Here is a 27,861-nt window from a genome sequence, read left to right as displayed (position 1 = left end):
GGGCCACGCCCCCACCTGCGCAGGGGCCGCCGCCGCCTCGTGAAGGGGCGGGACTTCCGGCGGGCCGCGCCTTCCGGTCGGGTGGGACTTCCGGTCAGGGAAGTTCCCCCGCGCGTCCCGGTTGCCGGCGCAGGTGCGTTATCAGCGCGTGGCGCCCGCCTTTCGCGGAGGAGCCTCTGAGCCGCGTGCTGAGCGGGCGTCTGCCCAAGGGCGGTCTCATGGGCCGCAGGTAGGTTCCTGTCCCAGCGCGCGGCGGACGGCCTCCGGGCGCCGGGGCTCTGCGCGCTTCCGGGATGGACTACCGCCGGCTGCTGATGAGTCGCGTGGTCCCGGGGCAGTTCGACGACGCGGACTCCTCCGACAGGTGCGCGGCCCCGGACACCCCGACCCCGCGGGGGCTCCGCTGCCCCCCCCCCCCCCCCGGGCCCCTCGGCTTTGGAGGGAGACCAGTAGTTGTCTCGCTTCTTTCCGCATCCCCGCCGGGTCTTTTATCCCACTTTGCGGCAGAGCCCCCAAAGGAGCCCCGGGTCGCTTAGCATCGCTGAGTCAGGCGACTCTCTGCGGCTGGGGACAGCGGGGAGGAAGACGATTTTTCTTTAAAAAATATATATATATTTTATTTATTCATGAGAAGCAGAGACACAGGCAGAGGCTCCACGCAGGGAGCCCGACGCGGGACTCGATCCCGGGTCTCCAGGGTCACGCCCTGGGCCGGAGGCGGCGCTAACCGCTGAGCCACCCGGGCCGCCCAGGAAACAGATTTTTGCCTCTTGAGCTGCATCCAACGTCCAGAAAGTATCGGAGCGCCTGTTGTGTGCAGGTTCTGTCGGCGGCGCTGGAGACGGTGATGAATAAGACAAGAGTCCCTGCCATCGCCTGAACATTGCCTTCTGCATGGGAGCGAGGACTTGACGATGGGGTACATAGAGATAGTTTAAGAGCCCCGAAACAGATGTTAGGCGCTAATGCAAATAATTGAAATCAGTTGATAGGCCGAGTAGTTGGCAATGTCAGGGGAGAGGTAAGTCCGGATCGGAACGACAGAAAAGGAGCTAAAGTCGGGGAGAGCAGAAGGGAGCAGCAGTTCAGCAAGAGGAGACAAGAGAGCAGAGGCCCAGCGGGGCTGCCCCTTCTGGCTGTGAAGGGAGGATCTAGAGGCTACGTACCTGGAGCACAGCAGGAATTGGGAGGATGGCGAGGCTCTGATGGAGAAACGAGAAGGGGCGGGGCCATGTACAGCCTCCGAAGCGATGACAAGGAGCTGGCGATGTTTTTCTAGGTCTTAATAGAAAGCCGTAGGAGAGACTTTTAGCAGGGGAATGACACAATGTGACTTATGGTTTAAAGGAATTACTCTTCCAGAGAGGATGGGCATGGATGGAAGCAGCTCAAGGTTGATAAAATGGGGGTGCCTGGGTGGCTCCGCCGGTTAAGGGTTTGACTCTTGATTTCAGCTCAGATCGTGATCTCAAGGGTGGTGGGATTCAGGCCTGCATCTGGCTCAAGCTAGGTATGGAGCCTGCTTAAGATTCTCTCTCTCTCTCCTTCTCCCTCTGCACCCCACATCCATCCTCAAGTCATGCACTCTCTCTTTAAAGAAAAAAAATGATAAAGTAATTCAGTTCAAACATGACGGGAGCTAGAGACAGGGTCACAGAGATATGTGTTGGAGGTAGAAGTGACAAGATCTGGTGGTGGATCGGATGTGAGCAAAAGGAATGAAGGATAACGCCTACGTGAAACATAAGAGTTCCTTTGGAATTACAAGCAAACAGTTTTTACTTTATGTTTGCAGTAAGGATTCATTACTTGTAGGTTTTATTAAATTGTTGATCGTTTTCTGTGTGTCACATCTAATGTCAGTGGGTAGGGATACATTGGTAAACACCACCCTGATTGACACAGGGCTTGCATGGGAGGAGGGGAAACATTAAATAATTAGACAGTAGATGGGGATCCCTGGGTGGCTCAGGGGTTTAGCTCCTGCCTTTGGCCCAGGGCACGATCCTGGAGTCCCAGGATTGAGTCCCACGTCAGGCTCCCAGCATGGAGCCTGCTTCTCCCTCCTCCTGTGTCTCTGCCTCTCTCTTTCTATGTCTATTGTAAATAAATAAATAAATGAATGAATCTTTAAAAAATAATTAGACAGTAGATATTTGCATTAGAATTGAGTAAGTAGGAAAAAGGAAAAGTGGATAAGGAATAGGGAAGACTTCCTTGAGCAATTGATCATAAGCTAATACTGGAAGGTTGCATAAAATTTAGCCAGAGAAACAGGATTTTATTTCAAAAGCATTCCAGATATTTGTTTCCAAAGAGGCATATATAAATCTTTAGGGAAGAAGTAGGAAGAAGAAACACAACCCAGTGACGACTGGTGAATAAACAGTAGTGAGTGTGCACTGGTTTACCATCCATCACTGGAAATATCCACTATTCACAAGAATGAAGATAAATCCGTGGATTTTGTGACCCCACCACACTTGAGAGTTTCTTGGCAATCTTTAGAGACATTTGTTTGTTACAACTGGGTGGTGGGGGAGTGCAGAGTAGCATCTGGTTGGTAGAGGTTAGAAATAGTGCTAAACGTCCTACAAGGCACAAAACAACTTCCCACAACAAAGAATTGCCCAGCTGAGGTTGAGGAGTTCTGGTACAAATGAAGTCCAGCTTAAACATGCCACTCTAGGTTTATGGCAATTGAAGGATCAAATTAAGGATTATATTTATGAAAATGACAGTGTAAATCCTAACTTCATTAAGGCAGAAGTGGGTTTCATACCTGCTGTACTTGTTTAGTAGGACTTGGAGAATGAGCAAACAATGGGAATGGCGCTCTGAAATCTGTTTTATTGGGAGGTACGGTGGAAGGAAAACTTATACATTTATTAGTATAGACTTGGTCTGTTGTAGCACAAGTAAATGAGTAAGTCACATTAGAGTTATGTGTAAACATGCTGAAACATTCGTATTTCTAGTGAAAGTATTGACTTGAAGACCGTCAGAGAGCACGGTGATGTTCAGTTTGAAAACCTGCAGAAGAATGTGTCTGAGAAGGCAGGTGGAGATGAGATGGAGGAGGAAGAAGAGGAGTATGATGAGGAGGACGACGACGACTGGGACTGGGATGATGGAGTTGGAAAACTCACCAAGACTTATATCTTCAATGCAAAGTGTAACCCCCAGGTAATTTATAAATGATGCTATACATCTTTATGTTATTGTTTATGTCATCTTTTCTCAAAGGACTTTTTGCCATTCTGGAATTGACTAACCTGAAAGATTTCCCTCAGGTTATGTTGCCCCATAGCCCCAGCCTTTAACCATTTTCATTCTTCATCCTTTTCATATTTCTGATAATTTCTTGGTTGTAGATTCCTTGCATAATCAGTAAATTTTTTTTTCTTTAAAGATTTTATTTATTCATGAGAGACACAGAGAGAGGCAGAGAGACAACAGGCAGAGGGAGAAGCAGGTTCCATGCAGGGAGCCCGATGTGGGACTTGATCCAGGGACTCCAGGATCATGCCCTGAGTCAAAGGCAGATGCTCAGCCGCTGAGCCACCCAGGCATCCCAATAATCAGTAAATTTAAAAAGAGTTATTTAAACTGTGATAAGATGATGAGCTTTAAGATCTGCGCGGGAAAGGACGTGAATAAGCAGTTCACTACAAATTGTTAGGAAACATAAAGAAAAAGTTCAACTTCCTTAATAAAATGCAGGTTAAATATGTAGAGATGCCATTTTTTTCACCTATGAAACAGATCATGACCCAACATTTATAATTGCTGGTTGAGTAAATAAGTACAGTTACTTGGAAGATAAACTGGCATGTAATAATAGGCTTTTAAAACATAAAATAAATGCTCTGACTCAACAGTTCTTCTAGGATTGTGCCAGGAATAATGTTACAAGAATGATTCTCCAGTATTGCTTATAGAGAAACATTGGAAGCAACCTTGATTAAATTTACCGTGGGACTGATTTCACATGATGGGATATTAGGCAGCCTTAAAATAGGTTGCAGTGGAAAACTATATTAATGATATGAAGATGTGTTTATGATCTACCATCATTTACTAGGTACAGAACACAAGTTACCAAACTGTGTAGAGCATTCTTCTCACCTGGAAGTACTTAGTGTTCCAGGAGTTTGCAGAGTCCTAGGATTAGCATGGTACATTTTCCTGGAGCATAAAGGTTTCTGAAAGAGATGAGAGGGACAAAACCAACAATATTTCTTTGAATATTAAGATTGCTATATCATGGACTAGAATCCATGCATTTAAAAAATAACCAGATGAATTTCACACTTGTGGTCTTGTTTTGGTAACTCCTCCATTGATTCATTGTTGAGACATTGAGCTATTTCAACATAAAGAGTGTAATCCCTTTTAATAAAGCTAGAAAAACAAGTAAGTTTACGTGTGTAGATGTTAGCTATTTGAGTAGTGGGGATTATAGGTGATTAAACTTTTACCTGTGTTTTTTTGCTGTGAACCTGTGTTTAGAAATGTTTGACAAGTTATATTTAGTAGTAGACTTCAAAGAGGTCTGGGCAGCAAGAAAAAAGTGAGCCTCACACTTCCAAGTTGAAATAACAGGATCAAGTCAGCAATTCCTCTGCGCCCTTTTTATCTTACTGTATTCTCTTACTTATGGGTTCTTTCTTCTCTTTTTGCTATTATTTAAGTTTGTACATAGTGCCACTATAAGTTGATAAGCCTCATACTTAATCTTTCCCTTTCTGTGGACAGTAGGCCCAACATGAGACTCTTAGAACTCATTTAATACTGGTCTAATTTGTGATACACTTCAAGGGTAAATGAACATTTTCAAATTTTAAATCTATAAAGCAAACTAGAAAAATGCATTTAATTTTAATTTGTTATTTATAATAATGAGGAATGCATTGTAGAGAGGTTAAAAAAATGCAGATTGAACAGTCTCTTTTACCCATTAACTTTGTTCTATTTCAGATGTCTTTTTAAAAACATTTTTGCACAAATATGATTGATCCTTAACCTGTTTTTAGGGTACTCATTTAAGTATTGATACTTTAATAGTTAACTGTGAGCTAAGGAAAAAGGCACATGATAAAGAACCCTAGAGATGTATTTCTACGGAGGGCGTTCAACTCTGAAACTCCTGTCTTCTAGGCAAATCGACAGACTTCCAACTGCAATTCAGCCAAAATGTCTACTCCAGCAGACAAGGTCTTACGGAAATTTGAGAATAAAATTAATCTAGGTGAGTTCATGAAAATATATTTGGGCTCTGAGGAAGCTCTTCAGAAACTGTGAAGTCTTATAAAATGTTACTAGATCAAGAAATGAGTGTATTCAGCATTACTGGCTGACTAATGTTTAAAGAAGATAAAAATCAGTAATTTAAAAACCTGGCTTTAGGAAGAGACTTTAACTTTTGCTTTTCTAGGTCTGTTTTCTCTACTGTCGAGTTATAAAGTTACAGTTATCTATTTAAGTTTCATTTTTGAAAGATATTCTACATGTAACAAAATATTTATAAAATAAGGAAGATAGAAGTATTCTATTCAGAAAGTCTTTTTTTCTTAAATGTTGTTTACATTGTGGATTTTTTAATTTTCAGATAAGCTAAATGTTACCGATTCTGTCATAAATAAAGTCACCGAAAAGTCTAGGCAAAAGGAAGCAGATATGTAAGTAATTTAACTATGAAACATGCTTTATAGGGACTAATTCTACACCAATTAAACAATATCTTGGTCATAACTCTTTTGGAAAGGATATTTCTTTGTATACTTAAACCAGTTTTTCTTTTTTTATTTTCTTAGCTTAAAAGAGGGTATTCTTTCCTTAATAAGTTGAAAATATTGAGTCTTAAGAAGTGTACAGTCAAGCTATAGTCTGTGAAATTCACAGATATACTCTAAGGATGGTAACGGGTTTTAAATTAAAATGTAGATTAAAATGTAGTTTAGAATGTTAGAATGTAAGTGTTCCCTTTTAAGAATTTATTAAAATTTTCTCTCTTCCATGAAATATTTTTAAAAATTCAAGGGAAGATTTAAAACTAGTGATATAACTAAGAATAGTTTTTATTTATTCTTCTCAAAACCAGTTGTTAAGAACTGGCTAACTTCTATATCCTAGTAACTCTAAGTTGTTAGCAATATGTTGTAGAAAGTGATACTAAGATTATACAACTAGTAGTGTTAGAACTGAACTTTAGGGCCACCTGTGTGGCTCAGTCAGTTAGTTAATTGTCCAACTCTTGATTTTGGCTCAGGTCGTGACCCTGGCGTCATGAGATTGAGCCCCTTATCAGGCTGAGCAGGAGTCTGCCTGGGGAGTCTGGCTTGCTCGCTCACTCACTTGCTCTGTTCCTGCCCCTGCTTGCAAGTGTATTGTACGTGTGCATTCTCTTCCTCCAATATAAGTAAATCTTTAAAAAAGAAAAAAAAAAAAACTTAAAAACCAGTTTTCTTCTGGTTTATTGCTATACCCAAGAGATTAAAAAAAAACCACTTTTCTCTTTTTAAAAGTTTACTTAGTTTAGAAAGAGAGCACATTTGTGCACACACACACACACCCCAGCAGAGGGAGGGGGAGAGGGAGAGAGAGAATCTCCAGCGACTCTCCACTAAGCACAGCGTGGGAGGACAGGGGAGCTTGATCTCACAACTCTGAGATCATAATCTGAGCTGAAATCAGGATTCTGATGCTCAACCCCAAGATAAATAAACTTTTAGAGAGCTGCCATAGTCATTTGTTATTTCGTGGAATTGTGTGTTTGAATCTTTATGAGTTTAGATGAGTTTGCTAATTGAGTCAGTAGTGAGCTGAAGCCAATCAGAGTTTGCACTTTAATGTAGAACCCAGTAACTATCTTAAGATGATAAAGACTCGTGTCTTTGTAGAAAGGGACTCTAAAGTGAAGGTAGTATAAATGACTTTAATTCTGTGCTAATAGAATCATTAAAGATTTAAGAACAATACTAACAAATTCGATGTGTGTTTTTTTGCAAAATAGTTCACTTTACCCCTGCTGGTCTTTTTATGTAATCCTTCTGAAATATGGAGAGAATTATTCTTCCTGCATATGTGCTCCTTTTATTCTAGGGAATTGAATTGATGATTAAGGGAACATGAAGGAATCATCACTGAGATAAACTACAATGAAATTATGAAATTTGTTGTTAAACTACCTATTTAGGAATTTCACAAAATGATTTACATTTGGGAACTTTTTATTTTGGTTTCTGAATTTTGATTGTCACATATACTTTTTTGGTTTTGGTTAGGTATCGCATCAAAGATAAGGCAGACAGAGCAACGGTGGAACAGGTACAGCTTAAATATGCTGCAAGCTCTCATTTTTATTTTTTTGAAGATTTTATTTTTTTATTTGAGAGAGAAAGAGCATGAACGGGGCAGGGGAGAGGGAGAGGGAGAGGGATGTGGGATTTCATCTCAGGAACCCACGATCACAGCCTGAGCTGAAGGTAGATGCTTAACAGGCTGAGCCACCCAGGTTCTCCTCAAGCTCTCATTTTTGAATAAGCATTTCTTTTCTCTTGGGATTATAGTTTGCATTCATTCATTCTTGCTTAATGCTAATGTTATTTAAAATTACTCTTCTTGTGGTTTTGAGTTTAGAAATCTACATTTTGCTTCATTTGTAATAGGACTATTAATAGGTAAATTAGAGTCATGCTTCTCTCTGTGGCCATCATGCAGTGCTTTCATCTTCTCTGGGGAAGCAGAATTTACTAAGACCAGAAATCTTTTGTCTTGTTTTAAACAAGGTCAGCAGGAATTTTGTGAGCTTTTCCAAAAGATAGGTATCTGCCACAAAGCAGGTGTATGTGTATGTGTGTGTGTAATTTTGAATTAGGAATGTCTTACTTGCTTTAGAAGTTAATGCTTGTTTTATTCTTTTTATTCAAGACTGGTGGAAAACATTTCCAAATGTAGAGAGTTTATTCTTTCTATGCAAGAGTAGGGGGAAGATTTTCTCATATGTGGAGAATTGTGCTTGAGTATTAGCATTGACCCTGATTTTTGATGTGAAGAAGGTTATAGAAAGGGTCAGAACATTGCTACTGGTGCCTGCCACCCTTCTCCATACCCCTACAGAGAGGAATAAGCTCATTTTGCAATAGTAGCCTCTTCTTCCCACAGATCCTTGGTTTGAGATATAACCACCCCTGCTACTGTCCACCTCAGCCCACAAGGGAGGCACACCAACCTGAGTACCAAAAGCACTTGTATGGTTGAAGAATTCCACCTGTAGTTAGGCGGGAGTAGGTCTGGGATCCATGTCTTCATTGTCCTCTAATGTGTCCTCTAATTTTGTGTGGTGTGTGTGTGTGTATGTGTGTGATAGAAAACAAAGGGTAGTCCAGCTGAGAGAAGTGAGGCAGCTCTAGTTTTCAGACCCTAAAATAACTAAGGCAGGAAATCCTTTTTGTCCCCTTTCCAAATTAATTTGGAATAAGAGTGTGTATCTTGACCATGAACGGTCTTTTAAGTGTATGTAAATTTATTCACTTTGTGTATTTGTCTTTGCCTATTTGGCTTATAAGCCATTTTGGTGCATTTTGCTCCTCCTGCGCCCCTGACTTGGCTTCCATCTGATTCTGCCTGGCTCCTTCGGCCCCAGCTCTAGTTGCCATAGGTGCAGTTTGACTTTTAGTCGTGCAGTCTTCCAGGATTTTCTTCTTATTAACCTTAGGTTTCTGGTATGACCGCAACTGCATCACTGCAGGACAGACCCTATAGCATAGTTAGACTTTCCCACTTTACACCTTCTCCCTGGAGATGTTGCTGCTTGAAATTGTGTGTAAATATGTGGCTGCTTTAGTTCAGACATGGACAGGACCAGGCTTTAAGTCCGTTGCCTTCTTTTTTGTTAAGAGGACTTTAGAATCCTTTTTACTCGGGGATCCCTGGGTGGCGCAGCGGTTTAGCGCCTGCCTTTGGCCCAGGGCGCGATCCTGGAGACCCGGGATCGAATCCCACATCGGGCTCCCGGTGCATGGAGCCTGCTTCTCCCTCTGCCTGTGTCTCTGCCTCTCTCTCTCTCTCTCTCACTGTGTGCCTATCATAAATAAATAAATAAATAAATAAAAAAGAATCCTTTTTACTCAAGACTGATAGGTCTGGGGCACCTGGGTAGCTCAGTCAGTTAAGCGTCTGCCTTGTCTCAGGTCAGGATTCCTGGGGTCGTGGGATCAAGCAGAGAGCCTGCTTCTCCCTCTCCCTCTGCCTGCTGCTCTCCCTGCTTATGTTCTCTTTCCCTCTGTAAATAAATAAATAAAAATTTAAAAAGAAAGTTGATTACTCTGACTTCTAAGGAGCTCCTTTTCCTGATTTACATGATCATCCATAGCAGAGGTGTGCAAATTCTTTAGAGGGTTAAATAAATACTTTAAGCATTGTGGCTCACAATGCTTTTTTTTTTTTTTTTAACAACTATTTTAAAATGTAAATACCATTTGTAGCTTACAGGCTATAGAAAAACAGGCTGTGGCCTGGATTTGATTCATGAGCTGTAGGGTGCTGACCCCTGACTTAAAGTTGCATGTTCAGTACAGTGGCCACTGAGCACTTGAAATGTCACTAGTCTGAATTGAGAATTGATATAAACATAAGCACACCGAATTATGAAGAGTTGGTATAAAAAAACACAGTGTTATGTCTCTTGCTGGTAGCTTTGTATCAATCGTGTTGAAATTAATAGTGTTTTAGATATACTGGATTAAATAAAATATATTAAAACAAAATTTATCTGCAAATTTTTTACTCCTTTTAATGTAACTAGAAAATGTAAAACTATATATGTGACTTGCTCTATATTTTATTAGCTAATACTAGTCTAGAGTCAATGTCTGCTTCCCTTTGACTTGGTAGACTTTCATTTCTGTGACTGAACAAATTTATTGGTTCATCTCTTATTCCTTTGGCTTTTGTGTCATATTTATTAAAAATTGGAGTGAATAAAAATATCATAATTGAGACTCATTTAGTCAGCCAGGGTAGCATAGTACTTAAGCTTTTCAGTTTAATAACAGTCAGATGTCTCAATGAGAAATATTTGATACTGGGACGCCTGGGTGGCTCAGTGGTTGAGGGTCTGCCTCCGGCTCAGGGCGTGATCCTGGGATCTGGGACAAGTCCCACATCAGGCTCCTTGTGTGTAGCCTGCTTCTCCTTCTGCCTGTCTCTCTCTCAAGAATGAGTGAATAATGAATAAATAAATCAAATCTTTAAAAAAAAAGAAGAAGAAGAAGAAAAGAAATATTTGGTACTGTCTGAACTTTCTGTTTTTTTTGCTTTTTATAGGTGTTGGATCCTAGAACACGAATGATATTATTCAAGATGTTAACTAGAGGAATCATTTCAGAAATAAATGGCTGCATTAGCACAGGAAAAGAAGTGAGCTTTTCTTTGGATGCCTGAATGTTTTCATGTTAGTTTTCTTACTTCAGCTACTAACTGAAACTAAGGCACTTAATAAATAAATGGTGCCTTTAAAAGAAAAAGGAAAAAAAAATAACACAAGTCAGAATAGTTTAGTATTTCTAAAAACAGCTTTATTAATATTTATGGGTAGGCAGGAGGTTGTACACAGAACTATACGTTTTCACCACTGTTACTATCCTGGTTCACTGAGTGCAGGTAATGCTCACGGTTAGCATAGATGGTCAGATTACTGCAGGCTTGAGTGCTTATCACATAGTTACTAATGGGCACAGGGGTTTAATCTAGGTTCTCTGAGTAAATGAATCTCTTTACCATTTTTTCTTTGTGGATACAGATGGCGTTTTTATTTTTTTTATTATTTTTATTTATTTTTTAATAATAAATTTATTTTTTATTGGTGTTCAATTTGCCAACATACAGAATAACACCCAGTGCTCATCCCGTCAAATGCCCCCCTCAGTGCCTGCCACCCAGTCACCACCCCCCCAGATGGCATTTTTAAATTAGCAACTCTTTCTATGGGAAGCAGTTCTCAGTAAAACTCAGTTTATAAATGATGAAATAAGAATGTCTTGAAATATTTTTCACACACTTGAGAGAGGAAAATGTTCGAAACCATTTCTTGTTTGTAAAGTGGATCTTACTATATGTGTAAATTAGAGCTCTACTTACTATACGTTTTGGTATGACATTTTGTAATTGATATATTCAGATGATGATGGTATCGCTTAATGCATGTTGCTTCAGTTCACTTGAGTTTTTTAAACTTTTGAGGATAGAATCAAATAGAGTGAAAATTAAAATACTGTTTGTAGTTATTTAACACAAAGTTCATTTCTTTCTGACACAAAATAGGCTAATGTGTACCATGCTAGCACAGCAAATGGAGAGAGCAGAGCAATCAAAATTTACAAAACTTCTATTTTGGTGTTCAAAGATCGGGATAAGTATGTAAGTGGGGAATTCAGGTGAGCTCAGATTCTTTTTCCAGTTGGCCTAATTTCTATATCCTAAAATAAAAACTGGAATAATGGAATGTTTGGAATAACAAATATTTTTCTTGTTCCAGATTTCGTCATGGCTATTGTAAAGGAAACCCCAGGAAAATGGTGAAAACTTGGGCAGAAAAAGAAATGAGGAACTTAATCAGGTAACTCTCTGGGGCACGTGTCTGTGCTGTGCTCAAGATACTGGCCCTTGCTCCTTCCTGCTGGCAAATCCCAGCAGGTTCTGTCCAAAGGTGGAGACTTGTAGTGATGTTCATTTCTGTTAGATCTGCTGAGGTAAGCAGAAGCAACAAATAAAAACCTGATCTTCTCTCTTTTGAGAACCCATTACAGAAAAATTCACATTTATTCAGCAAGGCTGGATCATTTGAAGCACCTTGGAAGGTGTGTGAAAGCATTTAAAATTTATACTGAGGATGATAGAAGGCTATTGCAAGATTTTAAACAGGGAAATGACAATCAGCTTTTGAGGCTCATGTGTCATTTTTTATAGGCATTGGAGTTTTAGATAGTTCTGTTAGGTCCTATACTATTATCATAGTTTCCTTTTCTTCGGTCCAATTTTGGACATATTTATGTATTCTTTGTACTGGCACTTCGATATCAGGTCAGGGCAACTAACCTAGTTGAGATCAAGTTTTCTCAAAAATTTGAAGGTATTCTTTTCCTCCCTCTTTCAAATACCTTTTAATTTTTTATATGCTGTGCATTGATGACATATGTTGGATATTTTAGTATTAAGTACTTGTTTTGAAAGTCTTCTGAAATCTTCCTATGTTCACTTAGCTATCAGGTATGAATCCAACTGGTTTTTATTTTGTAAGTAAACTACACCCTGTGTGGGACTCGAACTCACAACCCCAAGGTCAAGAGTCATGTGCTCTACCAACTGAGCCAGTCAGGAGCCCTGAGACCCAACTGTTTGATTACTCATTGTTGAGTCTAATCAACTCAGAAGACATATCTGCTGCATTTCATCAGTTCTGAGATGCACATGGCACAGTTGGACATCTCTGGAATTGGCCTGAGCACTAGAGGCAATAATTTTTTTTTTAAGGTTTCCTTTATTCAGAGAGAGAGTGCACACAAGCGAGGGGAGTGGGAGGGAGAGGGAGAGGGAGAAGTAGGCTCCCTGCTGAGCAGGGAGACCAACTTGGGGCTCGATCCCACAAGTCCTGGCATCATGACCTGAGCTGAAGGCAGATGCTTAACTGACTGAGCCACCCAAGCGCCCCACATGAGAGGCTGTGAGATGTAGTTAAATTGCCAGTGTTGTGTCATTCTTGGTTGTGCATCATGGTACCACTTAAAATCACTGGGCCTTAGAGTTGATGAAATACAGTAATGCAGTTGAGATATGTTGGGCCTTAAAGTTGATGAAATACAATAATACAGTTGAGATGTGTTGGTGTTGTTACCTTACAGTAATACTGATCTTGTGTTCTGTAGCCATTTAATTTGCTGGAGATTCTGTGTCACCTTTTCATTTGTCCTTTTATCTGATTGAATACCACAGACTAAACACAGCACAGATCCCATGCCCAGAGCCTATCCTGCTGAGAAGTCATGTTCTTGTCATGGGCTTCATTGGTAAAGACGACATGTGAGTACATGGAATGCCTAATAATTACATGCTCAGAAGTGTGTCTTTAAGTGCTTTGGATTATCCAGTGTATGACCATTCCCCATTTAAATAGCTCCTTTCAGCTTGGAAGGTTTTTTGTGAATCTTTTCCACTATCATGCACAGAGCTAATTTATTCTACTTTTTTAAGTCCCAAAATGCTTCAAAATAACAAAGTTCACCCTATTTTTGAGGAATGTTTTATACAGTAAGCTGGGAGAACACCTGTTTCTTGACAATTTTTTGCATTGGTACATCTGTAGCGACCCAGATTTTTTAGTGATGATTTGTCAAAAAGAAGTCCATGTAGCAATGTATTGTAAACCAAGAAAACTTGTTCTGGGCATTTTCTCTTAGTTTATTTTATTTGTATTGAAGGCCAGCACCACTGTTGAAAAACATCCAGTTATCAGAATCCAAGGCTCGGGAGTTGTATCTGCAGGTCATCCAGTACATGAGAAGAATGTATCAGGATGCCAGACTTGTCCATGCAGATCTCAGTGAATTTAACATGCTGTAAGTGTGTTTGGTCCCTGAGGAACTTCCAGTATGGCGTTTCGTGTCCTTTAAAAAAATGAAATCTCAACCCAAGAAGTCATTTTTAAATTCTAAAGTTTTGAAGTTGGCTTCCACATGGTCATAGGATAGCATGTGTTCTCTGCCTGTAGTGGCCTTCGTCACAGAATTGACCAGCTAATCATTAATAGAGTGATAGTACTTGGGAAATTGTCTCAGTTTTCATCTCTTGTTAGTCAAAGTTGGGCCTCTTATCCTTACCCATTTTATTTGATCTATTGGTTATGTCCCTTGCTCTTAAAATAGAATTTTTTTTTAAAACAACAACAACAAAAATTCAGGAAAGTAGATCCCAAGTCCCTGTGTGTCTGGCCCACAGGTACCATAGTGGAGATGTGTACATCATTGACGTTTCTCAGTCCGTAGAGCATGACCACCCACATGCTTTGGAGTTCTTGAGAAAAGACTGTGCCAATATCAATGGTGAGTGGATATTAGAATTTCCTACCAGCTTATTTGCATATGTTGGTTCTGTACTCTGGTAAGCTCTTGATACAAGATGTTGACACTAAATTCTTTGATGTAGTGATACTTAGCCTGTTTGCTGGGAGATGGTATATTTTATATTTTTACTCATGTCTTTGTTTCTCTATAAAGTAGTTGGAACAACAACCTTTTCCCTTTTAAAGCTGTACTGCATTTTCCTTCCAACAGATTTCTTTTTGAAGCACAGTGTTGCTGTGATGACTGTGCGGGAGCTCTTTGAATTTGTCACAGATCCATCCATTACACATGATAACATGGATGCCTACCTCTCAAAGGTGAGATGGGGCGAAGAAAAGAACAGAAAGTAGTAGTAATTTGCACTTACATGGCACTTCTTGGAGACTCAGATTGCTCAGTGTTTGTTCATTTCAACAGCGTCCTGAGACTTTCTCCTGATTTCACACATAGGGAATCAAAAGCCAGTGGGAACGCCAGGTTTCTCGACTTGAAGCATCAGGCGAGATTACATAGACCGCCAAAGTTTGTGACTGTTTAGTGAGAAACTTACTTGCTTCTGGTCTTTCCTTGTTTCTCAGAGGCCTTTTTGAATCAGAGTTTTTGGAATTGTGATAAAATGCACATAGCATTAAACTTACCATCGTAACCACATGTAAGTGGTATTATGTACATTCACATAATGTTGTGCAACCATCACCATGGTCCATGTCCAGAACTTTGTCTGCTTGTAACATACAAACTCTATACCCATGAAGCACTAACTCCCTGTTTCTCCTTCCCCCCAGCCTATTCTGTTTCTGTCTGTGACATTGTCTACTCTAGGTACCTCATATACATGGAATCATGCGGTCTTTTCCTTTTTCTGGCTACTTATTTCCCTTAGCATAATGTCCTCAACATTAATTCATGGTGTGCAAGCACATCCTGTTTATCCATATATCTGTGAGCGGACACTTGGGTTTCTTCCACCTTTTTGCTGTTGTAAATAATGCTGCTATGAACATGGGTGCACAAATATCTCTTCAGTTCCTTTGGGTATCTACCCAAAAGTGGAAATGCTGTGTTGTATGGTAATTCAGCTTTTAATTTTTTGAGGAACTGCCATACTGTTTTCCTTAGTGGTTAAGCCATATTACATTCTTACCCAACAGTGTGCAAAGGGTTCCGATTTCTTCACATACATCCTCACCATTTTCTGGTTTTGTTTTTGTGGAAGGGTTTTTTTTTTTCTTTTTTTTGGATTAGCTATCCTGATGGGTGTGAGGTGGTGTTTCAATTTTGCATTTCCCTGATGATAGTGATGTCGAGCATCTTTTTTCATGTGCTTCTTGGCCATTTATATATCTTTGTTTTGAGAAATGTCTACTGCAGCCTTTTGCCTGTTTCTAAATGAGATGGTTTTTTTTTTTTTTTTTTTTTTTTTTTTTTGCGCTTGTTGGGTTGCAAGATTTCTTTAAATATTCTGGATATTAACCCCTTATCAGATCTATGATTTACAGGTATTTTCTCCCATTCTTTGTACTGCCTTTTCACTCTGTTGATTGTAGCATTTTGATTTTGGTGTCAGTTTATCTGTTATCATTTTTATTGCCTCTCAATCATAGAATACTGGGCACATGGCATGCACATCCTGACACAGTTTTCCAGGTTCTATACCTCTTCATATTCTCCCCATCTCTCCCTTTGCCCATTTTTCTCTACCTTGTCAACATTAGAGTTCTGTTGAAGAAGCTTTCTCCAGGAGAAATCAGACACATGTCATTGTTAGCAGGCTTATTTCTCAGATCATGTGAGCCTATAGTAGAAGTGGTCGTACTGCCTTACTTGTCATTAAGTTCTTCGTCTTCTTCGTCTTCTTCGTCTTCTTCGTCTTCTTCGTCTTCTTCGTCTCCTTCGTCTCCTTCGTCTCCTTCGTCTCCTTCGTCTCCTTCGTCTCCTCCGTCTCCTCCTCCTCCTCCTCCTCCTCCTTCGTCTCCTCCTCCTCCTCCCTCTCCCCCTCCCCCTCCTCCTCCTCCTCCTCCCTCTTCTTTCTTCTTCTTCCTTTTTTTTTTTTTTTTTTAAGTTGCTAGACTTGGAGCCTAACCTGGGGCTCGAACTCACAACCCTAATATCAAGACCCAAGCTGAGATCATGGGTCAGACACTTAACCAACTGAGCCACCCAGGAGCTCCTGGGAATTAAGTTCTTTTTAATGTTGTCAACCTCTTACTAGACCACGAACCCGCAAGGGATGGGAAATTTATTCTTGTATTGCCAGTTTGTAACCAGTACCTGGAACATACTTAACAATTGCATATATTAATTGAATAAATATATAGCATTTTTATTCCTGAATTCTTCAGCACTAATTTTAATATCTGAACATAAAATAAAAAAATTCCTAGCACCATGATTCTCTCCTTTTTTTCTGTATATTCTAAGTAGAGAACAAATATCCAGTTTTATGTGTTTATAAGCCAAAAACACATAAGTTTTATGTGTTTTATGTGTCTTGGTCACCTTAGTTGCAGTAATTGTTTGCTCAAAGAGATTCCTTTTTTTTTTTTTTTTTTAATTTTTATTTATTTATGATAGTCACACACACAGAGAGAGAGAGGCAGAGACACAGGCAGGGGAGAAGCAGGCTCCATGCACCGGGAGCCCGATGTGGGATTCGATCCCGGGTCTCCAGGATCGTGCCCTGGGCCAAAGGCAGGCGCCAAACCCCTGCGCCACCCAGGGATCCCGCTCAAAGAGATTCCTTTGGCGGTTTGTTCTTTCTCAGCGTTAGAGACACATACGCAAAATTAGAGGACAATCCACTTCTCTTGGATTCCTTTGTTGACTGCTCGCGAATTAAGGGGCAGTTCTTCAAAATCTTCAGGTCTTGGTTTTCCTGTAATATTTTTGTTAATCACTTAAAAATTGGGAAAAGTAGGGTCTTGAGTTCAAGCCCTGCGTTAGGCTCTGTGCTGGGTGGGGAGCCTACTTTTAAAAAAATATTAGGGAAAGTAATTTTACTCTTGAGGAAAGGGCTAGGAATCCCCTGAGGCTAAATAGTTTGACTTACGCTGTTACTTTTGAGCTGACAGCAGCCTTTTTGATGAGATCCGACGGCTAACCTGTATCACTAGAGGCCTTTCTTTCAGAAGTGTAGGGGTGATACTGATAGAAATGAGAGCAGGTTTGTACTAAAGTGAGAAATGGATGCATCTTCTGTAGGTTGAACATAAAGGAAAGTAACTTTCTATTTCTTTCCAAGGCCATGGAAATAGCATCTCAGAGGACCAAGGAAGAAAGGTCCAGCCAAGATCATGTGGATGAAGAGGTAAGATGTATTATCTATTCAAAGCCATAGGAAACACTGTTTTGAGGTTCTGGTTTTCTTAAGGGCGTACTAGGTTACGAACTTGATTTTCAGAGAGAAGCAGTTTTCAAATGATGAGAATATTACCTTGTATATAACATAACTGAGCCAAATTGTATAAATTACATTTAATTACTTCATTCCACTCAGCAGCCTATTAGCCCATTGTCCTAGATGGAGAGCTTTATTTATTTATTTATTTGAACAATAGTTGCTGTGCAGTACTGTGTTACTTCAGGTGTGCAGCAGTGATTCAACATTTATGCACATGCTGAATGGTCACTACAATAAGTCTAGTTACCATCTGTCACCATCATTTTTATAATATTATTGACTGTATTTCTTATGCTGTATTTATATGCCTGTGATATATTTATTTTAAAACTATAAGTTTTATACCTTTTAATCTCCTTCATCTATTTTGCTCATTTCCCCATCCTCTCCCCGTCTGGCAACCATCAGTTCGTTCTTCATATTAATGAGTCTTTTTCTGTTTTGTTTGCTCATTTGTTTTGGTTTTTTTGGAATCCACATATAAGGGAAATCATTTAGTGTTTTTCTTTCTCTTATTTCACTTAGCGTAATACCCTCAAGATCCATCCATGTCACAACAAATAGCAAAATTTCATTGTTTTCTATGGCTGAGTCATATTTTATTGTTTGTGTGTTTGTGTGTGTGTGTGTGTGTATCTACATTTTCTTTATTAATGGACACTTCTATGATGCTTCCTCACCTTAGCTATTGTAAATAATGCTGCAGTGAACATAGGGGTGCAGCATCTCTTTGAATTAGTGTTTTTAATTTCTTTGGCTAAATACCCAGGAGTAGAATTCCCAAATTTTGTGGTAATTCTATTTTAATGTTTTGAGGAACCTCCATAGTGGCTGCACCATTTTGCATTCCCACCAGAAGTGCATGGGGATTCTCTTTTTCTTCACATCTTAGCCATCACTTCTTTTTGATATAGTTGTTCTGACTGGTGTGAGGTGATATCTCATTGTGGTTTAGACTTGTAGCTCCCTGATAATCAGTGATGCTGAGCATGTTGTCATGGGTGTGTTAGTCATCTGTATGTGTTTGGACAAATCTCTACTTGGGTCTTCTGCCCATTTTTTTAATCAGTTTGTTTTTTGTTGATGGTGAGTTTTAGGGGTTCTTTATATATTTTGGATATTAACCCCTTATTAGATACATCATTTGCAAATATCTCCTCCCACTCAGTAGACTGTCTTTTCATTTTGTTGATAGTTTTGTTTTCTGTGAAAAGCTTTTACTTTGATGTAGTTCCATTTGTTTATTTTTGCTTTTGTTGCCCTTGCCTGAGGAGAGAGATCCAAAAAAAATCAGACTGTATTTAAGTTTACTACCATTGTTTTCTTTTAGGAATTTTAAGGCTTTAGGTCTTACGTTTAGATTTTTCCTCTGTCGTGAGTTTACTTTTGTGTATGCTAGGATAGTGGTCCAGTTTCATTCTTTTGCATGTGACTGTCCAGTTTTCCCAATACCATTTATTGAAGATACTATCCTTTCCCCATTATATATTTGTATTTCCTTTATTGTAAGTTAATTGATCACATATGTGTGGGTTTATTTCTGGGCTCTTTATTCTATTCCATTGATCTATGTGTCTGTATTTGTGCTGGTGGTATACTGTTTCAGTTATTACAGATTTGTGGTGTAGTTTGAAATTAGGGAATATGATGCTTTAGATAGAGAACGTTTTTAAACAACCCCTTGAAACATGATTCCAGAAGGAAAAGCCTGTTTCAGTTCACAAATGTGAATTTTTAAATGTTGACTTCAGTGCCTTTGCAGACTTGAAATATTTGTGTGTGGTGAAAAAGAAAATTATTTTAACCTTGGGGATCAATGTATTTTTTAAAGATTTATTTATTTGAGAGAGTACGTAAGTGGGAGGGGTGGAGGGAAAGGAAGGGAGAATCCTCAGGCAGACTTCACACTAAGCACAGAGCCCAGCGTGGGGCTTGATCTCATGACCCTGGGATCATGACCTGAGCCGAAACCAAGAGTTGGTCGTATAACTGACTGCGCCACCCAGACAGCCCATAAAGAATTCTAACAAAAATTCTCAAAGCTTATCGGTGTAACGGATAAATATAAGGCACCCTGAATTTATCAACAGTTCTGGCTCCTTTTCACCGCAGCACAGGGTAGATAAGATTTCCATGTAAGAACATGTTCCCCTTTCAAAGACATAGCGAGGGGCAGCACTTGCTAACCGCAGTTCCATTCCTTTCTTTCCCACCCAGAAAAGCTTTTGGGAGTGGAATGAGGGGAAAGAAGAGACTTCGAATCATTTCATGTTTTATCATTAGTAACAAAGTCCTTTTGGGATGCCACACAGCCACACAAGTGTTTGCAGAGAGCCTGGCTGAGAATCAGTGATGTAGATGATGACAGATTCCTCTGATATGATGGGTGTGGGATGCTCAGGGAATGAGAAAAGCTTGTGAATGTCATTTTGGATTTTACTTTCCTCTGTTCACTAGGTGTTTAAGCGAGCATATATTCCTAGAACCTTGAATGAAGTAAAAAATTACGAACGGGATATAGATATAATGATGAAATTGAAGGAAGAAGACATGGCCATGAATGCCCAGCAAGACAATGTGAGTAGCTTGGTTTATTATGTAGCAAGCAAGTTTACAGAGGAAGCTATTGTCGCACACCTGCCACCTTGAATGTTGGCTTCTAATCTCGTGAGATGGCTGATTCCATTTGCATTAATAGGTCCTCTGTGCACATTGGATGTAAAGGGAATTCACTGGTATTTGTGAAAGAAAATGGCACATTTGAGTTAAAAAAACTATATGGGGGATCCCTGGGTGGCGCAGCGGTTTAGCGCCTGTCTTTGGCCGAGGGCGCGATCCTGGAGACCCGGGATCGAATCCCACATCGAGCTCCTGGTGCGTGGAGCCTGCTTCTCCCTCTGCCTGTGTCTCTGCCTCTCTCTCTCTCTCTGTGTGACTATCAAAAATAAATTTAAAAAACTAAAAAAAAAAAACTATATGGTTGCAGAAAATGGAAGATTTGTGTAGAAGTCTGGGCTGTAAATGGTTATTATACTAGGTCCATTAACATACATATTTCAAGGTCTGGAACATTTTTTCCTGTGAAAAGACCAGAGAGTAAATATTTTTAGACTTTGCAGGCTAAGAAGTAAAATTGAGGTAATTATGTAGGTCTTTATAAAACAAGAAACAGTTTCCCCAAGTTTTTATTGCAGAAATTAAAAGCCTTTTATTAATAACTAAATACAGCTTTTCACGATTCCTGATAGAGAAGAATAGAGTTATTTTGAGGCAGGGGAGGGGGTGTGAATACATTTCATTTAATTGAGAATCAAAGAGTTTTCTAGTATAAAATTGGTGGTGAAGATTCATTTGTAAAAACCATCAGGCTTTGGGTTGCTTGTGGGTAGAGTTTACTGTTGCCTATATGGTTGGTGGGAAAGAATTATATGCTATAAACCTCCTGTGTTAACCAGGAGATGAATTTTAAGCACTATTAGTACAATGTTCATTTGTAATAATACATGTGTTTTTCACTGCCTAGTTTTATGTTGATTCTTCTTTTTATCTTTTTGGTGATAAGATTCTGTACCAAACCGTTACAGGATTGAAGAAAGATTTGTCAGGAGTTCAGAAGGTATGTGTTTGTTCATTTACGTGAATACTCTTTTGAAGCTTATGAAGCCTAGTGTATACTAGAATTAAGCTAACAATAACTAGTATAGATACTTTCAAAGTTTATGGGCATTTTCAGAAATGCTCTATGTTCACTTTTTTTAACTGTAAGACTAAAATACAGGAATTTGTGGTTTATTTATGCCCCTCTTCTGTTGTTGCTGAGGCATCGATACTTTTTATATTTTGGTTTTCATTTATGAACTTATTAATGATAACCATATGTTTCTTGATCTTTTTTCAGTTTAAAAAAACGATAGAATCTGGTCTTATACTGGCACATAACCTGTTGAGCAATCTCATGGGTTTTGCAGCCTTCTAGTTCTGGATTCCTGTAGTGTTTTTTCTTGAAACAATCTTGTTTTGTTTTGTTTTACATTTTTAGGATGGTGTGGATTAATTCTAATGTAAGCAAAAATAAAGGCAGTTCTTGTTTATATTAACGTTTTGTTTTGTTTTTAAAGTAGGCTCCACATGGGGCACCTGGGTGGCTCAGTCCCTTTAGCATCTGCCTTTGGCTCAGGTCATGATCCTAGGGTCTTGGGATGGAGCCCCACATGAACCCCACATTGGCTTCCTGCTTAGCAGGGAGTCTCCTTCTTCCTCTCCCTCTCCCTCTGGTTGCCACTCTCCCTGCTTGTGCGCTCTCTCTCTCCCAAAAGAAATCTTTAAGAAAAAAAAAAAAAAGAAGGCTTCACATCCAGCGTGGAGCCCAACATGGGCCTTGAACTCATGATCCTGAGATCAAGACCTAAGCTGAGATCAAGAGTCTGATGTTGGGCAGCCCAGGTGGCTCAGCGGTGTAGTGCCGCCTTCAGCCCAGGGTGTGATCCTGGAGTCCCCAGATCGAGTCCCATGTCAGGCTCCCTATGTGGAGCCTGCTTCTCTCTCTGCCTGTGTCTCTGCCCCCCCGCCCCCCCCCCCCCCGTGTGTCTCTTGTGAATAAATAAATAAAACCTTAAAAAAAAAATTTTTTTTATTAAAAAAAAAATAGTCTGATGTTTAACTGACTCAGCCACCCAGGCGCCTCTATTTTAATGTTCTTAATTAAGTGTGAAGGATCATAGTTTGCATTTTGAAAATTTTACTGTGTCTTTGTTTTGGAAGAGTTGAATTAGGAAAACTCACATATTCAGTCCGTGTTATAAATAGTATAAGGGCAGTTGTGCCTTAAGTTTCAGCACATGAAGATTTTGTGAAAACTGCCTGGAAAACCTTTTGTACAATTGCCTATTAAAGATTATTTTTCCTTATAAAAAGAAAACTTCTTGGTTTTTAAAAATGTTTCCTGCTGCTTTAAAAACTGCTAAACTTCAGGGGGTGTGGGTAAGGAAAATTTCTCTTGTTTAAATATTGTTTTCCCTCTTGATTGGATTAATAGTAACTGTTGCTTGAAATTCAATTCATAAGAAGAGAGCCGTGAAATTATGCAAATTGATCTTTATTTTTTACTTCTGCTGTATTTCGCATCCTTCCAGATGCTAGCTCAGTTCTGTCAGTGACCTGGGTCACCCAGTTAAGCCCCAGTTCCTTCATTTGGGTGTGTTTGGGAGCCTCATTGGATGCACTGCTCCCACACTTCCTCGTGGGATGTTGACACTGTTGTTCTCGATATTTCAGTACAGGATATGGTTTTTCAGTGTATCCCTGCAATGCTGAAAAATATGAATTCTAGCATTAACACATTTAATAATAGATAACTAAGTGGTTTAGAATAATGTGGTTTTATAATATTTTTCAAGGTCCCTGCACTTCTAGAAAATCAAGATAAGGAAAAGACTTGTTCTGATTCAGAAGAGGCTGGAAGCTCTGAGTGTTCTGACACAGACTCCGAAGAGCAGGGAGACCAGGCCTGCTCTAAGAAACCCACTGCTGACGTTGAAGTTGATAAAAAGGTTAGCCGAGAGCTCACATTCCCTTGTTCTTCAACATGGCATAAAGCCAGTCTTGTTTCTCTTTGCTCAAGTATCTAGATTATGATGGCTGAAAATATTGATCAGTAAGTACTTCTAGTTGTAGTACTAGTTTCTAAGTGTGCACTTTGCCTTCAGAGGTCATGTTGTAGAGACTGGGCTTCTATTAGGAGCTCCCTGGGCACTGCCTAGAGAGAGGACACACTGAATTCATTGATTAGAAATGATTGTCATTCACCTGAAACACATAGGATGTTGGAGTTATCCCATGGTGAAATATTGAAGGGCCACTTCACAGAGGATTTGCAGCTCAGCCTGTGTTTCCAGATTTCAAAAGACTTATTCCACTCCTAGCCGTCGCCATAAGAGACGCTACTGAGTGAATGACGGAGGACTGCTGTGTAAATGTTACTCTTCTTACCTCAAGCCTTCAGACCTTACTGCGTGTGGGCTCTGAGACTTCTGAGAGACATACCCAAGCTAATGAATGCATCTTCTGTCTTTGTCTACTGCACACACTTTGTTAGAATATTAAAAAGCAGTTGCAAACATTAATCTGTCCTCCCACATATTCCTGTTTGACACTCTTCAAATTTCTTTTAAGAAACCCTAAGGACAGATTTGGAACCAGATTGCACCACCAAATCCTAATCCTTTTCATCTTTTCCTGTTATACTCACTTTTATCCTTTCAATGTATTTTCTCACTTAGTTGCAATAGTCAAATGAATACCCTGTGTGAAATCTGCAGGTTCCTTTACTTTGTTTTTGTTTTACAGGAAAGAAAAAAGATGGTCAAAGAAGCCCAGAGAGAGAAAAGAAAAAGCAAAATTCCGAAGCATGTGAAAAAAAGAAAGGAGAAGACAGCCAGAATGAAAAAGGGCAAATAGAACCAGAACTCAAGACGTAGAGTGATATGTCAGTCGCTTTTCATGCCTGTGTGGTGAGCTGTGCCTGGAAGGGGTTCTCCTGGCAGTGTCATGAAGGTGGAGTCATGTGTCCTCATGTAAATATGTAACAAGCTTTCTGCTCTCCTGTCTGGATCCAGTCACTGCCTCTGGGTGGTATTGACAGAGGATTTATTTAAGCTACTCTTTTAATGAGAACTTTGTACAATTTTATTTTTATATATATTTTTTCCTCCTGCAATATGCTTTTGGAAGCACCATAAATATTTAAATGTGACCGACATCCATAGTCTTTATATAAAAAGGCACTTTGAATGGGCAGATGGTTTTTGCTTTGCTTGTACAAGCCAGAGACCCATCTGAAATCATTTGATCCTAGGGCCACGGTTTCTGCAGAAGGGAGTTTTGCTTCTAAGAGAATTCAGTTGGCTGTTGACTCTGTTGATTCATTCCAACTCTGTTCTGTGTGCATCGCTACTTATTCTTCATCATTGTTACTCTTTTCGTTAAGACATCCCAGGTCAGAAGCTGTTTCACATTCAGCATTTGGCTTATTCATTCATCGAATATTTGAGTGTTTTAGGTGCTAGGGATACAGCAGTAAACAAAATGAAAAATTACTACCTTCAGATAATTTACGTTTAGAAAGGAAAACATTAAACAAATAAATAAAAAACAGTATCTGTAGGTGGTAAATTCTGTGGAGAGAAATAATGCAGAGGAGAGACTGCCTGGGGAAGTGGAAGTTTGCAATTGTAAAATAGGCCACACTGAGCAGCTATATTTGAGCAAATACTTGAATGTGAGTTATTTGCATATCAGGAGTGAAGAGTATTCCAGGCAAAGCAAACAGCAAGTGTGAAGGCTAGAGGCAGAAGTGTTCCTGACATGTTCCAGAAACAAGAGGCTCCCAGCACTGAGAAAGAGATCAGACGGTGCGAGGCTATTAGAGGGTTTTGAGCAGAGGAAGGATATGATCTGACTTGTGTTTTGGAAGGATCTCACTCACTCTGGCCTCTGTGGAGACCTGAGTAGGAGGCGAGGGCGGGAGACCAGAGAGGCTGTTTCTGTAGTAACCCACATGATAGATGGTGATGGCTCGGTCCAGGTAGCAGTGGACATGGAGAGAGTGGTGGGATTCTAGGTACGACACAAAGGGGAGTGAACTGGATGTGCTAGGGGAATATATGAGGCATATGACAAAGTGAAGGATGACTTCAGGATTTATGACCCAAACAACTTGGGAAGGATTGTGGCTGGAGTGGGATTGGGTATAAGCTTACATTGCAACAAAGCACAAAGGTCAAAAGAAATGACCAATTTTATTTTTTTCCCCATATACTTCATATTAGAAATCCCTATTTTAACCCTTGCATCAGAAACAATTGCTATGAACTTAATTCCCTTAAAATGAAGCTTGCACCTGGTTGTTTGAAGATTGATGGGCTACTGGGTTGGTGGGGCGGGGGAGGGTTAGTCAACTGAGCTTTTAAATTATTAGGTCACATTTATTATGTTCACATACTATCCTCTTCCTAACTTTAAAAAAGTTCAGAATCGGGCAGCCAGGATGGCTCAGTGGTTTCGTGCCTGCCTTCAGCCCAGGGTGTGATCCTGGAGATCCGGGATTGAGTCCTACATGGGGCTCCCTGCATGGAGCCTGCTTCTCCCTCTGCCTGTGTCTCTGTGTGTATGTGTCTCATGAATGAATAAATAAAATCTTAAAAAAAAAAAAAGTTCAAAATCCGAAATGCAGTTTCAATGAAATACAACAGTAGACCGTCTAAAATAGTTTACAATTAGCCAAAAAGAAAGCAGAAACAGACTTAACAACCCTGTATACGTTTAGAGGTTTTACCTTCAGGATCTTCCCTTTCTTGTACTTGTTTGGTCTTACTCTCGGACAAGGTGTATTTGAAGGGCTTAAGCCCCTCTTTTTGGTGAATGCAACTCAATTACAAAGTTTGCAGTCAAGTTCTCTGGGGCAAAAGTGGTGTCAGCATGATATAGAGACAATGCATTCTCATTTGCATTGCTGCAGGGAGGAAGTGGTTTGTAAGACACCAAAATTTGGAACTGTTAATATTTGGGACTGTTGGGGGATTCTAATTTGAGGACCATTTTTCTGATAACCGTTTTGCTGATAGGCCATTTCCTCGTTTGGATTCAGGGCAACAGGCCCTACCAACTAGTAACCATTGCTAACTGGCTAATTTGTCTGAAGCCATATTTCCCCATCTTTGCCTTTCTCACCAGAAAGCTTGGACGAAGGAGCCTATTCTTAGGCAAACTTAAAGTAGGGCTACTTGCTGACTTTGATTGCAATTGAATTTTGACTACTCCACAGGTTCCAAGTGCCCATGGATTATTGGTGGTTCAGTTACTTTCCATTTGAAGAGGTGAGGTTTGGGTCTTGACTCAAAGGCTGGTGTATAACTTTGTCAATTATAGACGCATCTGTTTTCCTGTCCTATTTTGTTGATATTTAATCCTATCAGATAATGTTAAGTGTTCCTAAAAGTCTACTGGGAGAGATGTGGAGAATTTCTTCAAAGCACAAAATCACAGCTACCTCCTGTGCTGCTTTAGTTGTCTTCCTTCCTTCAGTAAAGCAGTTTGGGAATGGAACTTCCTTCCACTGGCGCAGGTGCTCCAGCATTTGAGTATGGCCTCATCCTCACACGAAGAGGCAGGAACCGTGACAGCTGTTGGCCTTGGTCTGACCAAATAGGAACCCAGGGCTCTGGGCTGGCATCAGGTTTTCTTCAGCTTTATCTTTACTTGATGAAGATGGATTCAAGAGGTTGGAAGACTCTAGGGTTTGGTCCTAAGAGTTGTTTGAGACAGCCTCTCCTTTTCATGAATGTTATCTTGAATTCAGTGCAAGCTGTTTGCTGTTTCTTGGTAGTAGGCCTATCCTGTTCCATGGCTGTGATTTCATTAGTCTTTCAGCTCAGAAAAGGAAGAGTTGGGAAGAAAAAATTCTAGAAGCTGGTAAAAATTCAGTTGAAGGACATCTCAGATGTCATGAATTTCAGATGAGGAAATGCAAAATCCTCTCATTTTCAAAAGCTTGACAGATTTTCTAATTTTTAATTGTCTCTACACGTCATAAGGAGAGACCACACCCATCCAGAGCTCTACCTTGATTTCTTGGGGATTACTTTTTGATAAGGAAAGAGTTGCACGGATCAGCAACTCAAAATATGGTTTCCTGGGAAGATGTTTTGTGACCACATTAGATATGGACAGTGTTTCCAGCCATATATGGGTGATCATGAAGCAAGAGTACTTTATGTTGAATTTGGATTAAGTTACCATACTCCCTATGTTTTGGTTGCAGTTTTTAACTTCCATAGCCTTTGGGTTTGTGTTGCCTTGAATATAAAGGCTTTTATAAATGTCCCAGGGGAAATTGTACCGGGTATCGAGTCATTTAAGCTAGTTTTCAAAGGACAAGATGCCTTTCTTGCATCTGTGTCCTCCAGTCTGTCCCAGTTAATAGTGTTGTAGAAACTTCTGCACTTGAATTTAGAGAACCAAGACTTGAATTGGTGGAATTCTTGACTGGTTTTTTTAGCCTGCCTTCATTTTGGGGGTCATTCCACATCCTGCTTTGAGTGTTGACAGGCTATGATTATGAGGAGGTAGCTGTCCTACAGCTAGACTAACCGCACAGCCATAAAATCTTTGTCCTCATCCCTCCCCTGCGCCAGTGGTAAGGGGGTCATTTAATGTGTGAACAGAGTTATGTCTAGCTCTCTGAGACGTTTTCATGTCTTATTAATGCTATTCAGTGGTTTTGTTTAAAGGCTGATCCACTTCATCAGCTTTGGGTGAAATTTTAGCCTTTGCAAATCTGTATGT

At 39.9% G+C, this 27,861-nt stretch overlaps 1 protein-coding gene across 3 annotated transcripts; it reads left to right on the top strand.

The window, feature by feature from the left end:
* The first annotated feature begins 17 nt into the window (after window positions 1-17).
* On the top strand, window positions 18-25,730 carry RIOK1 (RIO kinase 1). 3 transcript variants are annotated; one of them, XM_025999392.2, is made up of 17 exons: window positions 18-364; window positions 2,979-3,186; window positions 5,161-5,251; window positions 5,612-5,681; window positions 7,287-7,329; window positions 10,330-10,422; window positions 11,326-11,438; window positions 11,540-11,620; window positions 12,994-13,080; window positions 13,479-13,616; window positions 13,996-14,099; window positions 14,331-14,437; window positions 17,362-17,427; window positions 19,978-20,097; window positions 21,083-21,136; window positions 22,917-23,069; window positions 23,866-25,730. In XM_025999392.2, the coding sequence occupies exons 1-17, from the start codon at window positions 294-296 to the stop codon at window positions 23,974-23,976; spliced, it is 1,710 nt and encodes a 569-aa protein (XP_025855177.2). In that variant the 5' UTR covers window positions 18-293; the 3' UTR covers window positions 23,977-25,730. The 3 variants fall into 3 exon arrangements, with proteins under 3 accessions (XP_025855177.2, XP_072585277.1, XP_072585276.1); XM_072729176.1 differs by having other exon boundaries at window positions 88-229; XM_072729175.1 differs by having other exon boundaries at window positions 247-919.
* The last annotated feature ends 2,131 nt before the right edge of the window (window positions 25,731-27,861 follow it).

The sequence above is a fragment of the Vulpes vulpes genome, chromosome 12 (genome assembly GCF_048418805.1).
Source record: "Vulpes vulpes isolate BD-2025 chromosome 12, VulVul3, whole genome shotgun sequence".
Lineage (NCBI taxonomy): Eukaryota > Metazoa > Chordata > Mammalia > Carnivora > Canidae > Vulpes > Vulpes vulpes.
The sequence above is the reverse complement of the archived record's forward strand: the minus strand, read 5'-3'. Positions and strand labels throughout refer to the sequence as shown.

Bases quoted from the DNA above. Each gene is read 5' to 3' on its own strand.
- RIOK1 (XM_025999392.2), top strand. From the start codon at position 294: ATGGACTACCGCCGGCTGCTGATGAGTCGCGTGGTCCCGGGGCAGTTC. The intron at 3,187-5,160 runs GTAATTTATAAA...CCTGTCTTCTAG, and splicing joins ATGCAAAGTGTAACCCCCAG to GCAAATCGACAGACTTCCAA. The intron at 14,100-14,330 runs GTGAGTGGATAT...TCCTTCCAACAG, and splicing joins AGACTGTGCCAATATCAATG to ATTTCTTTTTGAAGCACAGT.